At 42.2% G+C, this 14,781-nt stretch overlaps 1 protein-coding gene across 4 annotated transcripts in view; it reads right to left on the bottom strand.

The window, feature by feature from the left end:
• Positions 1–3,818: 3,818 nt before the first annotated feature.
• The window catches only part of DSP (desmoplakin), a 37,795-nt gene continuing 26,832 nt past the window's right edge, over positions 3,819–14,781 (bottom strand). For 2 of the 4 annotated variants that reach the window (XM_061449426.1, XM_061449425.1), the window contains exons 19-24: positions 14,504–14,666; positions 13,836–13,919; positions 12,936–13,043; positions 12,373–12,471; positions 9,259–11,550; positions 3,819–7,710 (exon numbers count right to left, since the gene is read on the bottom strand). In XM_061449426.1, the coding sequence (XP_061305410.1) occupies positions 4,516–7,710; positions 9,259–11,550; positions 12,373–12,471; positions 12,936–13,043; positions 13,836–13,919; positions 14,504–14,666 (5,941 nt within the window). In that variant the 3' untranslated portion in view covers positions 3,819–4,515. The remainder of the gene's footprint in view (positions 7,711–9,258; positions 11,551–12,372; positions 12,472–12,935; positions 13,044–13,835; positions 13,920–14,503; positions 14,667–14,781) is intronic. The other 2 variants (XM_061449428.1, XM_061449427.1) reach the window with 2 other exon arrangements.

The following is a 14,781-nucleotide window of genomic DNA, read 5'->3' as shown; positions in this document are numbered from 1 at the left end:
AATTATTCTCATATTACTTGGGCATATAAAAAACATTTTTCCCCCAAGTACAGCATTATTCTGAGAGATTTACACATGACAAGTGAATTCTGCGCATCTCAGAACAGTGAAGGCTCACAGAAACTTCAAAGTAAATGATTCCTATAGATTTTTCTTATAAAAATATACAAAAATTGCAATTAAAAACCCCACCCAACCCCCCAAAAAACACTAACTAAACTCACTCTCCACATGAATACTTATTATTTAATAATAATTCAATTTTACAGTAAGGCATATGGTTGCTATTCTATAATAGCACCCCTCTTCCATACTTGTAAATCTAGATTATTAATTAATGCTCACATTTCCAAATAGAATCATAGAATCGTTAGGGTTGGAAAGGACCTTAAGATCATCTAGTTCCAACCCCCCTGACATGGGCAGGGACACCTCACACTAAACCATCGCACCCATGGCCTCGTCCAGCCTGGCCTTGAACACTGCCAGGGATGGAGCATTCACAACCTCCCTGGGCAACCTATTCCAGTGCCTCACCACCCTAACAGGAAAGGATTTCCTCCTTATATCCAACCTAAACTTCCCCTGTTTAAGTTTTAACCCGTTACCCCTTGTCCTACCACCACAGTCCCTAATGAAGAGTCCCTCTCCAGCATCCCTATAGCCCCCCTTCAGATACTGGAAGGCTGCTATGAGGTCTCCACGCAGCCTTCTCTTCTCCAGGCTGAACAGCTCCAACTTTCTCAGCCTGTCTTCATACAGGAGGTGCTCCAGTCCCCTGATCATCCTCGTGGCCCTTCTCTGGACTTATTCCAACAGTTCCATGTCCTTTTTATGTTGAGGACACCAGAACTGCACACAATACTCCAGGTGAGGTCTCACAAGAGCAGAGTAGAGGGGCAGGATCACCTCCTTCGACCTGCTGGTCACGCTCCTTTTGATGCAGCCCAGGATACGGTTGGCTTTCTGGGCTGTGAGTGCACACTGAAGCCAGCTCATACTAAGATTCCCATCAACCAACACCCCCAAGTCCTTCCCCACAGGGCTGTTCTGAATCTCAAATAAATAAGACAAACAAAACTCTGGCTTGAGCACTACTGCATTGTGCAAACCATATGGTGTCTTACATACTTCGGGTTCTAAGAACAGCCATTTCCCAGCCTGAAGCTGAAAGACAGCAAATTCACATTAAGAGCATTAACTCTGTGAAATAAACTCCAGTCCTGTTCAGAGCAAAGCTCAGTTCTCTATGGAGTTGATGCTGCTCATGACTGAACCCTCTCCAGCATAAATCAGCAACTTGGGAGCTTATTTGCCATTGAACAGGGTGAGCACTACCTACCCCAGAGCAGAGACAGGAAGCAGGAGACAGCAAATTCCCAGGATTGACTGCAAACTCAAGGCTTCTGTTGGGTGCACCCTGCTCAAGCACTCCTCCTGCACAGGGAAGTGCTCACAGCCACAGGCTGGATCAACAAGCTTATTGTGGCTTTTCAATACTAAGGAATTACTGTCTCAGCAGCAGAGATCACCTAAAGCTGTCAGTCTTTCTTTTAAAATGCATGATCAGAGTTCATTTCACCTTTGGTGTAAAAGAGTTACAGAGGCTGTGAACACCCTGTCCCAAACCCACAGCAGCAGCCCCACACTCACCTCTGCTCTCCCACCACATCACACCATAGCAAACCACAACCTACTTGCTGTTAAAAAGCCCTGGCATTTCCTAGCTCAGAAACACTGGGCACTGCCACAAACCTGGTCTCCTTGGCTCCACAACACGCTGCTCCCCTGGGTATGCTCAATTGCCATGCTTCTCTCTGCTGGCTGGACTCCCCACAGAATTGCAATTGCCAAACTTCAGTTCTGTAAAGCAGAGATTCTTCCTAAGTGCCCTCCTCAGCACCTTTATATGGTGGAGGAAAACTCCCCACTGCTCTCTTTAGCACCCACCCCATGTTAGCAGCATCCTGCCCCACCTGCTGCCTAGTCTGGCTCAGCTGCCCTGGGCACCTGGGTCTCCTGCACCAAACAGCACTAATGCCACACTAGCATCTACAGCTGGAGCATCTGCAAGGAGAAAGCAGTGTCATTAGCATTTTTGGGAGATTATCTTACATTTAGGCCACTATGACAGGAGAAAAGGGTGGCTGAGCTGTAAGAAAGATAATTTGTACAGATGGAGCTTTACACAACCTAACAGAGATGCCAGGAATGCCTTGTGCAAAACCAGCTGCTCAGTCCCTTGGCGGTTCTGCTGCAAAGTGTGCAGGAATTCTGAGGTTGTGCAAACTACAGGGGCATGCAAACCCAAGAGCAGACTTTCCTTCAGTAATGACCAGCTTTAGTTTTGCTGTAGAGCCCAGGAATTTCCTGATCATTGTTAACTGCAGAAGCGGTCTGGGATTTAATAAAGCAGTGCTATCATTTTTCCTTTTTTTTTTTTCAGAGGGTGTTTCTCCCTAGCAGTCAGAAAACCACTCAGACACTGGGTCTTCCTCCACAGTATAGCTGATGAAATTCAGCTATAGAGAGAAACCTTCGATGCTCTGGAGTTTCCTAGGAGGCGGGATGCACTTTCTCACCTACTTTCTATAGAGGTCTCTACCACTCACTTGCAGTAGTAGTCAATTTAATTTCTTAGTTGAGTAACTGACGGTATTTTATGTATGACAGAGATTTTATACACAGCTCTCATCTTCAGAAAACACTGGGCATGTTTCCCAGGATAGCAGGTACACTTTAGTCAAAGACAGCAGTATCAAAACCCATGCTATTCCTTACTGCAGAAAAGGAACATGCTACAAAAATTAGGCACTGTCATTAGCAGTGACTATCATTTATACATATCAGCTTCTTTCTGCAGCAACTGATGAAATTGGTAGACAGCTGGAATCCCTACACAGTACCTGGCTAAAGGCAGGTACATGCTTCCAACTACTTACAGGAAGAATTTATTTCAACTACGGGTAAATTATGCTAATAGTTTTGTCATTAAAGCTCTGTACTAGCAGCTGTCTAAACCATAATAAATTATCATACATTGTCACTCTGCTAAGAACAGAGTGCCCATCCACAGTTGTCTGCACTTTGTGGCGAGTGGCCCAATGTTGATGTATACAAATCATTTCTGCTCTGGCTAAGGAATATTCACGGCAGCTGAAGTGGCTTCAAACCACTTTTGTGTGCTCTAATCCTGTGGTCTTTTAGTCCTGCTCTGATTTCTTATCTTCTCAGCTCAGATAAAAGAAGCCAGCAGGCCACCAACAGCATACATAGAAAAGAGAACAGCAAGGCATCATGCAAACACTGAAATACTCTTGCTATTTTCTCAACCTAGGGTTTCAGGAGCCATCAGGAAAGGTGAGAAGACTACAGGAGGCAAGTATTCATGTTTTGAAAGATCCTCCTTTGCCACCAAACTGGCTGGCTAAGACCCACCACTCTATCTTTGTTCTGCTCAATGTCCAAAGTTACACTCATGTACTGGAGAATCTGACTCAGACCCTTGTAGCTGCAGAGACAATGGGCTGGATCATGACCAGAACTATGCTTCTGGTCACCATCAAGTCTGTAGGCAACTGAGTAAACAGGCCTTCTTCTTCTAGGGGCATAGTTTCCATTACTAGTGCTATCTTCATTTTCCTACTGAAAAGTCCATATTCATAAAAATGATGGATCAGCATCACAAAAAAATAATGTGCCTGTATCCTTTTTTTTTATAACAAAGCTAGTATTTGCTGCTTTCTTAAATGGTTCTTTCTTCAATTTGTACCACAAAGAATGTCTATAGCTAAATTTAATAAGCACACAACAAATACTTTAAAACTTCAAAAGTTTATTGCCCAGAATAGCTCACATGGTGCAGTTAGATTTACCTTTTTTTTCTCTCCTGTTACATGGAAATCAAGCAAAACAGTAGAAAATATATATGGGTAACAGTAAAACAAAAGCCCAGCCTAACAATAGCCCTTTACACCCACCAAGTTATACTTAAGAAAATGGCTAACCAACCCTAGAGAAGTAGAGCATCTGGAAGACAGAGCTTTTAATGTTTATAATATAGATTCTAAACCAATATTAAATGCATTTTCTGTCCATATTGTTAATATTTTTTTTCTTCATAATAGCAAATTGAAAAAGGTCTATGTGGAAAAAAAATTAACTACTGCAAGACTTTCAAGCCTCAGTCATCAGTTTATGGGTTGACAGAGATAACAGAAGGTACATGACAGTATTTAAACTATACAGACACCAATTAAAATCCAAACACTAAAAGGAAATGGGAACCAAAACTAAAAATTCAGAAAGACAATTTTTTTTTGCAGCCCCTAATCTATATTTCATAATTTTTCAAGCATTTTACAGCTTTGTCAGACAAGAAGCTGAACACACGCAGAAAAGACTGAAGTGTTTTGCTTTCACTTACTTTGGTGCTGGTTTTTGTCTGTTTTTTTTTTTTCTTAGGAAAGTATAACTAAATAATATTCAAATGCAGACACATCCCCTCACTTGTTATTAGCGCCCAATAGACCCACTGCTGAAGGCTGAATATGAGTAAGAATATGAAGAGCATGCTGACGCATCAAAACTTCCCCTCCTAGACCCACTGCGTGAGCCTGAACGTGAGCCAGAGCGAGAGCCAGAGCGAGAACCAGGTGCTGAGGAGACATTGTAGGGACTGGATATGCCTTTAGATGAAACGGAGGCTGCTTCCAAGAGTTTAAGGCCGGTGATGTCTTCCACCATTGATCGATTCATTGCATCTTTGTAGGATATTTTCAGTTTGGTCTTGGGGCAGGTCAGAATTTTGGGATAGCTGTTCGTATCTTGCAATTTCTGGGAAGCACGACCATCAATCAATCCATTCCTAATGGCTTCTTCAGTAGTTATTCTTCCACGCACTTCTGGGTCCACAAGACCTCCAGTGAGGTACTGGAATTCAAGGAACCGCTGCCCAGCCTCATAAGGCAACCATTTTTCCTTCACTGCTTCAGCCGCTGACATCCTTTTGCGCCCACCCTTTATGCCTTCAAACCCTATGAAAGCCTTCTGGGCTGGTTTGAGACGTGTGGCCATATCCTGATCAATGATGCCTTGACTGGTGGCTTCCTGAAGTGAAAGCCTCTGGCCTGTGGTAGGGCATATTATGCCCCCTGTGCAGGCCTGGGCTTCAAGTAACCGTTGCCCAGTGATGCTATCCACGATGCCCCGCTGTATAGCTTCTGAAATGGAGATTTTCTCCAGGTTTTCTGTGTCAAATATGGCTGCAATAGGACTGCACTCTTCTGGGGTCTCTGAGAAAGAACCACTCCTGATCAGCGATGAAGAACTCCTGACACTCAGCACTGTGGGAGACCGGGTCACTGACTCATGCCGAAACACCTCATCAGTACCATTACGGCAGGAAATCATGTCTGCAAACTGTGTCAGACTTAAGCTGCCAGAACGGTACTGGTCAAAAAACTTCCTCTCAACCAGACCTTTATCAATGGCATCTTGAATATCATACTGGCTACCTGTTTTTCGGTCAACAAGGACTACTCTACTGCTACCATCTGATCCTGTAATAGTTATTTCTTCCCATTCACACTCCTGTTCAGCTAGTTCTGTATAGGTGTCATAATCTATGAGGCCTTTGCTGTATGCCTCCTGAACAGACATTTCCCTGTTTGTTTCTGGATCTACAATGACAACCCGGCGCTTCCTAAGGGTGTTCTTCTGCGAGGTGTGCACCACCTTCTTCTTCTCTCTCAGGGGCAGAAGGCAGAGCCCTGTTGCTTCATCCTTTATGCATCTTTCTTTCAGCTGCAAGTAGGTCAAGTTCTCCTCTGTGTTGGGGTCAAAGAACCCTTTGGTGTCATCACTTGGATCACTAAGGATCTGGTTGAGCTCTTCATTGAAGTAGCCACGCTTGTAGGCTGTCTCTACTGGCAAGCGGTAGCTCTCTTTGGGGTCAATGATTCCTCCGGTAGCAATCTGGGCCTCCAGCAAACGAATGCCATGGCCTCTCTCTATGAGCTCTTTGTTCATTGCTTGAAACAGAGAAATGATGTTTCCAGTTTCTGGGTCTTTGTACCCAGTGACAGCTCTTTCAGCAGAGAGAAGTTTCTCTTTAAATTCAATTCCAACAAGGCCTCTTTTGTAAGCTTCCTCAACGGGCAGTCTCACATTGCTGACAGGATCCACTATGAACCCTGTGGCTGCCTGGGCTTCTAGGAGTTCAAGGGCTGTCCCTGGTCTAACCAAACCTATTTTCATAGCCTGATAAATGCCAAGTTTCTCTTTAGTAGCCTCATTGTAGATACCTGCAATACAGCTAGAGCCCTGAAGGAAATCAATAATTCTCTCACTCACTTCTTCCACTGTGATTGCACCTCTTTCCAAGTCATTCCTTGTTGATTCCTTAATAATTCCAGCCTCAAGCAGTGCATCAGCTGAGACAGGCTGCCTGATCCCTTGGAATGACATACTCCTCTTCTGCACTGGGAGAAGGAGCAGACCAGTGTGTGGTTCAATTCTACATTTTTCCTTCAGCTGCATGTAAGTGACTGCCTTTTTGGTGGTGGGATCAATGAAGTTCTTTGTAGTGCCTTGGCAGTTGTTTAGCATCCTGTACAGGTCTTTGTCAATCAAGCCACGAGATAAAGCTATATCTTTGGGCAGGAAAACACTGTTGACAGGATCAACAATCCCTCCTACAGCCAGCTGGGCTTCAAGCAGACGAATACCGGTTTCTCTATCAACCAAATTTTTCTTGATGGCTTCAGACACTGGCACAGTCTTGCCTGAGAAAGGATCTTTAAATCCTGTAATAGCCTTTTCTGCTGTATAGATTTGCTCTCTGTCATCAAAGTCAATCAGATCTCTGGCAATAGCACTGTCCACAGTTAACATCTCATTTCGGTGCGGGTCTATCACACCTCCTGTTGCTGCCTGGGCTTCTAAGAGCAGGACTGCGTTTTCTGCTGTAAGCAGCTGATTCCGCTTGGCCTCAACAAAAGAATACTTCTGTCTGGGAGAAAGAGACACCCCTGCAATAGCGCCTGCCCCTTTGAGATAGGGTTCAATGTCAGCCGCAACTTCTTCCACTGACCTCTGTCCCTTCAGCAGTTTATCCAGTGTGAGTTTGTCTATCAGTTGACACTCATACAGCTGCATTGCTGTAATCTTCTTCCGCAACCCACAGAACAGCAACTTGGAGGCATCAATACAGAAGTCTTCCTCAGTCTGTGTAGATCTGTGGGACCCATATGGGCGTTGTTTGAGTTTCTCAATCTCTCTCTGCATTCTGAGACGCTCAGACTCCAACTCTGACTGGTTTTTAACAGCGGTCTCTTCTAGTCTGCACCGGTATCTCTCCTCAATCCGCTTGATCTCCATCTGCAGCCTTTCAATCTCAGTCCTCAGGGTGTTCTTCTCTCTCTCACTTTTCTCTCTCTCACACTGGATCTTCCTTATGGATTCCTCTGTCCGGGAGTGCTGGCTCTTCCACTGATTGAGATCATTCAGTATTTGTTGCTTCTCACTTTCCAGACGTTGCTTCAAACGAGACTCTGATTCCAAGGTAACTTTCAAACGGTTCAGCTCCTCTTCTAATCTCTGCAGCCTAGCTTTGTCTTGCTCCAAAGCACTCATTTTTATCAGCAAGGTTTCTCTTTCTTGCATAATGTGACTATACTGATTTTTGGATTCTTGAATCCTATTTGATGCCTACAATTTTAAAGAAGAAATAAACCAAGAGAGTGGTTAGAGTTTATGCTGGTTAGAGTTATGCTCTCCACTTACAATGCTCTTCCAAGCCTGTCTTTTAACCCACAGTAAACTGCCACTGGAGAATGTTCTAGTCACAGCAGTACTTAACCCAAGACCACGGACTCATATAAACTAGTGAAGGTACATTGTCCCTTCGCTGACAATGTCTCTAGTACTGCCAGAGACCCCATTCTTTACCCATAGCCTTGATTTTCTGCTGGTTTAGTTAGCTCTTTATAACTTTCTAATACTTCTCATAGTACACCTACAAATACACAGAGCATTCAGACTCATTAAGAGTCTGATACTCAGCAGATGTACCCTGGATTAGTCCTACTAACCTGGTTGAATTTCTATCGGCTAAGGACTGGTCATACATGGATAAAATGGAAATACATGACTCTTTTCACTTTCCTATTAGTTTCACGTGTTACTCTGAACAATTTTACCTATGCTGCTTCACATTTTAATTCACTTAAGGTCTTCATATATGTATACATAGACACAAACACCTACAAGCATGCACATTTGTATCCACAGTTAAGAGAATACAAGTTTATGTATTTGTAATACGTGCATTTATATTCATGCACAGATGTCAGATAATCCTAAATGTTAGTATTCTTTAAAAATCAGGATTAAGATTTTTTAAATAAAGAAAACTGAAAAAAGAATAGCTGAGAGTGCAAATGAGAAAAAATAAAGAGCAAATATAGGAAAAAGCAAAAAAAAAAAAAAAAACCATTTTCGTAAGTGCTCATTTGTGTATATTTAAATAGTAGCTCTTTGGAAAAGAAACCAGGCAGAAGAATGAAATATGAAAAGATGTTTCCTTTAACTTGTTTATGCTGTCACCTCAAGTTTAATAAGGGCCAATAATAAGATTTGCAAATGCCCTTAGTGACTTAGGAACATAAACCCCCAAAACAGTCAATGAAATGTAGGCTTTAAGTACCTTTGGTACAGCTGACAACATAATCTTTAATCCTCACTTGTAGTTAACACCTTACCCACTTTGACAGCTTGTTGGTTCTGGGGTTTTTAGCTGGTATAGTTTGTGATAGCACTCAGGTCAGCCTTGAAGGACTGCTTTAACCCATTCTGGCTGAAACAGCCTGGGGAAGCACACAGCCAGCATGGTACATAGGTAAAGCACAGTGGTACTCCATGTATTCTCATCTTCCCCTAGAATAGGTGGTTGAGACTGCCACAGATCCCAGGTTTCTCCTGGGGCAAGGGCTGAGGGCAGGCTCAGCTAGACAGTTAAGACTGTCCTCACAGCTCCCCAGCACAGCTCCCAGGGAGTAAAGCAGCTAAGGAAGTGGCCAAATCCTGCTGGTTTTGTTTAAAAAATAACAAGGAGAAGGACCATAAAGGGGATATTAGTCGCAAGTACAGTGATTGAACTCAAACAGCAAAGCGTGAATTAAGTTGATTCAAATGGACACTGCAATTAATTATATATCTGAGAGACAGTAAAGCTGGGATCAAAATATGTATGAATACCTCTAGAGCTTGCTTTTGGAATTTTTCAATTTCCTGTCTCAATTTTTCCCTTTCTTTCTGTAAATCATTAATCAACCCCTGAAGCTCCAGGGTTTGCTTGCTGCTCATCTGAAGCTGATTCTTTAGTTCAGCAATGGCAGTATTTTTCTCATCAACTTCACTTCTGACCATTCTGAGGTCATCGTATTCCAATCTAACATTTCGCAGCTCTTCCTCCAGTAACAAGTGTTCCTTGGTTAGGTTCTCAGTGAGAGACTGAAGCCTTTCGATTTCTATTTTGCACTCATTCAAGTTTTTGCTTTTTTCCTCAGAGGTTTTCTGCAAGTGCTCGTATCGTAGGTGAGCTTGTTTTAATTGCTCCTGTTCTTGGACCAACTGACGCCGCATCGTCTCGATATCAGATGTGTATTTTCTTATCTCCTCCATGTATCTCTGCTTCTCTCTCACATGACCATCTAATACTTCTCTTTGGTGTCTAAGGTCATCTTCATTCCTCTTCTTTACAATAGACACTTCCTCTATCTGCTGTGTGAGATTAGTTATTTTGACTGATTGCTCTCTGAGAGATCTCCTCATGCCTTCTATTTCCTCCTCCAGTTTCTTCCTCCTGGATGTCTCCTCCATTAGGTTTTTATTCTGCCTGCAAAGTTCCTCCTCCAGCTTATGTTTCTGGATCTGCAAGTCTTTCACAGTGCTCTGGAACTTTGCACTTTCTTGATCCCTGCCTTTTTTCTCTTGCGAAACTCTTTCATAGTCAATTTTCAGTCTGGCCAGTTCCTGCTCTTGGATCCTCAGCTTGTTAATTGTCTCAGTGGCACTTGTGTTTGCTTTCTGCAGGTCAAACTGGACTCTTTTTAACTGACTGTTCTCATCCTCTACTTCTTTTCTCTGACTTGTTTCTACATCCAACAACTTTCTCAGCCTTTCAATCTCTTTGTTTCTTTCCTTAATGGTCTTAGAAGCATCATCAAGAGACTGTTTGTACCGCATGCTTTCATCAGAGTGCCTCTGAATAACTTGTTTTAGCTCAATCTCCAGCTGCTGTTTCTTCTGAGAAAGCTCTGAGCCAGCTGCCTTCTGCTGCTGAGCATTCTCTTCTATTTTCCGTAGATTATCTGTTGTCTGGCTTATTGTATTCTTCAGTCTCCTAATTTCCTCACACAAATTCCTATTTTCTCTCATGGCATTATCAAGCTGTGTTCTATAATTATTTGTGTCCTCTTCCTTTTGCATGGTGACCTGGTGAATTGTGGTCTTTGTGATATTAATCTCAGTTTCATATTTGTTCTTTAAACTAATAATTTCCTCATCATAACTGTTCCTTACCTTAGCCAATTCATTTTCAAGTTCCCATCGGCTTTTAGCCTCTTCCTGAAGCTGAGCCTTTAGCCTTTCCAGCTCCTTAGTTTTATCCTGAATAGTTGAGGCAGCTTCCTCAAGAGCCTGCTTGTATCTTGAGTTGTCTTCACCACGGAGCTGAATGATCTGTTTCAGCTCCAGCTCTAACTGATGTTTTTGCTGTGACACCTCAGAACTGCAAGCCTTTTGCTGAAGAGCATCTTCTTCTGCCCTCCTCCGTTGATCTGTGGTTTGCAGAATGGCATCATTCAGCCTCACAATCTCATCCTTAAGGTCTCTGTTTTCTCTTGTCAGTCTGTCAACCTGAGCTCTGAGGCCTTTTGCATCATCATCTTTCTGTGCAGCTATCTGCTGGATTGTGGTCTTCTTAATATTAATTTCTGTTTCATACTTGTTCTTTAAATTACTCATCTCCTCGCTAAACTGGTTTCTTACCTTAGCCAGCTCATTTTCATACTCCCTCTTCCGTGTGCCTTCGTCCTGAAGAAGAACCCTTAATCTTTCTATCTCGTACTCCTTCTCCTTGATGACCTTCTCAGACTCTAACTTTTGCCAACCAAGGCTGTCTTTCTCGTTTTGCCTTGTTTTCTGCAGCTGGTCATAGTCATTCTTCTGCTGCTCATATCTATCCTCCAGCAACTTCCTTTTCCTTTTCTCATCTTCAATCTCGTAAGTCAGCCTGGTTATTCTGTCATTTAGATCCTTTATTTGGGCATAACATTTGTCCAGATTTTGCTTAGCAGAATTTCCATCCATTTCAGCTTGTCTTTTCATCTCCTCCAAACTCATCAGCTTTGCCTTGAGCTGAGAAATATCCATCTGGTACTTTTGCAGATTTTGCTCTAGGAATTTATGTTTGTTGTTTGTCTCTGAGTTTGAATCCCTGGCAAGCCTGAGTTCTTCTTCCAGGAGTTCGATTTTGGTGTTTTTCATCTGCAAAATGATAGCAAAAAAACAAATAAAAAACCCTACATAAACACTTCTGACAACTGTTTCAAAATCATCACGAAATGCAGTACACACTTGTAACACTGACAATTTACAAAACGTTTTTTCCTTAGCTTCAATGAGAGCTCAAAATCCTTTTTTATTTAATGTCATCAAGCCAAAATCTGGAATCCTTTTTATCCAGTGTCAGACCTTATTCAGAAATCAGCATAATGACTTTCAGAGGGAAAGTGGTACTTGATGGAGGGAGGGAGATGCAATACAGATAGTAAAATCTGATGTACCAAGAGTTCGCTGGCAAAGTATTAAATAGCCTTCTTTAGAATCTCCAAGATTTTCAAACAGGTGACTCACATTCAGTATATGTGACCTCTTAAATGGCCCTCTCTGTTTCCACTGAGCTCTATCAAATTGGGAGTTACTCCATTTGAAACACTTTAGAAACAGCTTGAAATGAGGTGCGGCTCCTCAACCACGAGGAGCAAGGAGATTAACTCTACTGTCACTGAGGTCAAGGCTGCAATGAGGAGAGAAGGACCTCCTGTGTGCTTTGATAAGCACCTCCTATTTACCAAGGAGGCTAGTGTTCTCCACCTCACATATGACATTGGTAATTTCACAAGATACTGCATTCTTTGACAAAAGATGCATGAATCTGCTTATATGCCTCCTTCATGGAACACCACTGGGCTCAGGACTTAGTTTTGTGGACTGTTTTCCACTGTACTTAAGCAGGAATTCTTTATCAGTGATAGCTTGCTAACCTGTGATAAAAATGGAAGGTGAAGAAAATAAGAGTCAGATTACCTTCAAGTCCTCCATACTCTTTAACATTTCACTTAAGAATCTGTAGTAATCTCCTGATCTTGTAAGAAGCTCTATGTAGCGAGACTGGGCCTCATTAGCCTTGAAAAGAAAAATCATTGTTAGCAGCTTGTACTACAGTTAGATATGAACATACTTATGCCTCAGATCATTTGACGAGTTGACATTAAATCTAAGGTTTCATCCCTGGTTCATCATGCTCTTCTTGTCTGACTGTCACAGGTAACCTAAGTTAAACTTTAATAGTAGTTAATTCCCAGGTTGAAAGTGACTAAACAACTTGGGGCATGGATCTTACTTTCTCACAATATGTATGCAAGGGACACTGAATAGGAATGAGGTAAATTCCTGAGGGCTAATCTACTAAATGAGCCCAAGTATGATTTTACAGCACAGTGACTGTTCTGCACTAATTCCTTGTGCTTGTGTGCTTGGCACACCTTACTAATGACAGTGATAATTATTAGAATCCAGATGGATATGTGTCACAATGGCTCACACAAACAAATCTATTCAAAAGAGCGATGGGGAGGAAGGAAGGATACCTCTTGCACAATCAGCACTGCAGGAGACTGAACAACGCTCTTCTTGATAGGTATGTTGAGCAATGTTTCTAATCCAGAACTGTAGGAAGCAACCTGTAGTTCATAATCCTGTAAAACAACAGGGAAAGTTAAGACCCATTTAGCAACCACCAAGGAACTCTCTAGGAATCGGAATTTCCCAAAAAGTTTTGGGGTTGTTTCGGTTTATTTTTATAATAAAAAGCTACATGTTACGTTGTTTATATCTCTGACCACATACAGATGACCCTCTATCATAAACAGAAACTCATCAGTTCAAGTATCATTGTGGAGAGTCATGCAGGAGAATAACAAAGGGAAAAAGAGAAAAAAAGCATTTTGCAAAAAAGGGAAGACAGGTGTTTCTGTTAGTTGAGGTTTCACCTGGAGGTGAAAAAGATTCATGGCAGCAAACGGTCTAGGTACTGTCATCAATCAAAACTTCATCAGAAATAACTGTCTCTGAATCTCTTTCATATCACATGTGACACATTGCACACCATTCCTCCTGCTAATCTGCCTTTGTCTTGCCTCCTAGACCAGATCCTAATCAGACCTAATTCCTAAATTACCGATAATTCTCTACTGCTTTTTGTTGGTTTTTTTTAACACGTGAACTGGAAAGTTTGGTCTGGCTAGAGGGAGGTTTTGATTTTCCTGAAGGGAAATTCTCACTGGTATCTCCTGCATCAGCCTGTAGTCTTCAGTTGGCAAGTACACAGATTACTTTCATTATATTTTGTACACACAAGCGCTTCACCCCAACAATTTCTGTACATACACATCTGTGAGCCAACATTTTACCTGCCAGCAGAGCAGAGAGAATGGGACGCGTTTGACCATGAAAAACCACACCCCATAAAAATGTTGAAATCCAAGTACCTTAATTGCGGCTGAACATTGGTCTGCGTGCTTGAGAAGTTCCTCAACTTTGTCTCGCTTCCCACAGATTTCACTGTGCAAGTTCTGTCAAGAAAAAAGTGAACTGTAAAGCATTCCTTCAGGATTTATGAGTATTTCCTCCTGTAGACATAACCTGCATCAGAAAGCACCTGCAGTATGAGACCACTGCATCCCCAGAGGCTGAGACCTGAAATTACCTGTAGCTGTGCAGTTTTCACAACAGCAAGCTGTCTGTGCCTAAGAAGATTGTCCTCAGAAGGAACACCTAGCAACTGAACAACCCCCAGAGCTGGGGAGTTCCTTAACTTTAACTTAGATGTATTTCCTCATATTTTATTTTTGTGCTATAATTTATCCCGTAAGTTGCATCACCAGACAGTCCCTTAATTCAAAGCTGATGTTGTAAAAGTGTCAGTGATCATACAGGAGCCAAAATAGCCTTGTTCATAATCTGTAGCAGTACTGACAGAAAATAATGAGGATGATATTTTCTCTCTCCTGCCTTCTACACATTTTTGGTAGCTTGTGCACTTTATAATTCAAAACAGGCCATTGCATTGCGGATTGCTTTGATATTGGTGTTTTCTAAGTAGCAAAAGAATTTAAAACCTGGATAATTGAAGACAACTCATTCAGGTGCTGCATACCTTCTGATCATGTAGATATCTCATGATAGCGTTACAATCGCAAAGCTTCATGCCCTCGATAGCATCCTGCCTGCGCTTGGCATCACAGATCCATTTGCACAGCGCCTGGTAGAGATCTCGGTAAGTTTTGAGCTGTTTGATCTGCCTTTCTAAATCCCATGATCTAGAAAAACAAAAACAGGAAAACCTGTCAAAATGGGAAATGCATTCTCTCTCTCTTAAACTTTTAAAAAAAGCCACAGTAATAAATGAGGTAAAACTGTGGGAAGCTTTACAAG

This window comes from Pezoporus flaviventris, unplaced genomic scaffold (genome assembly GCF_033815535.1).
Source record: "Pezoporus flaviventris isolate CSIRO_AGI_PZ_B2104156 unplaced genomic scaffold, CSIRO_AGI_Pfla_v1 ptg000007l, whole genome shotgun sequence".
NCBI classification, from domain to species: Eukaryota; Metazoa; Chordata; class Aves; order Psittaciformes; family Psittacidae; genus Pezoporus; species Pezoporus flaviventris.
Note: the sequence above shows the minus strand (reverse complement) of the source record. Positions and strands in the feature narration are given on the sequence as shown.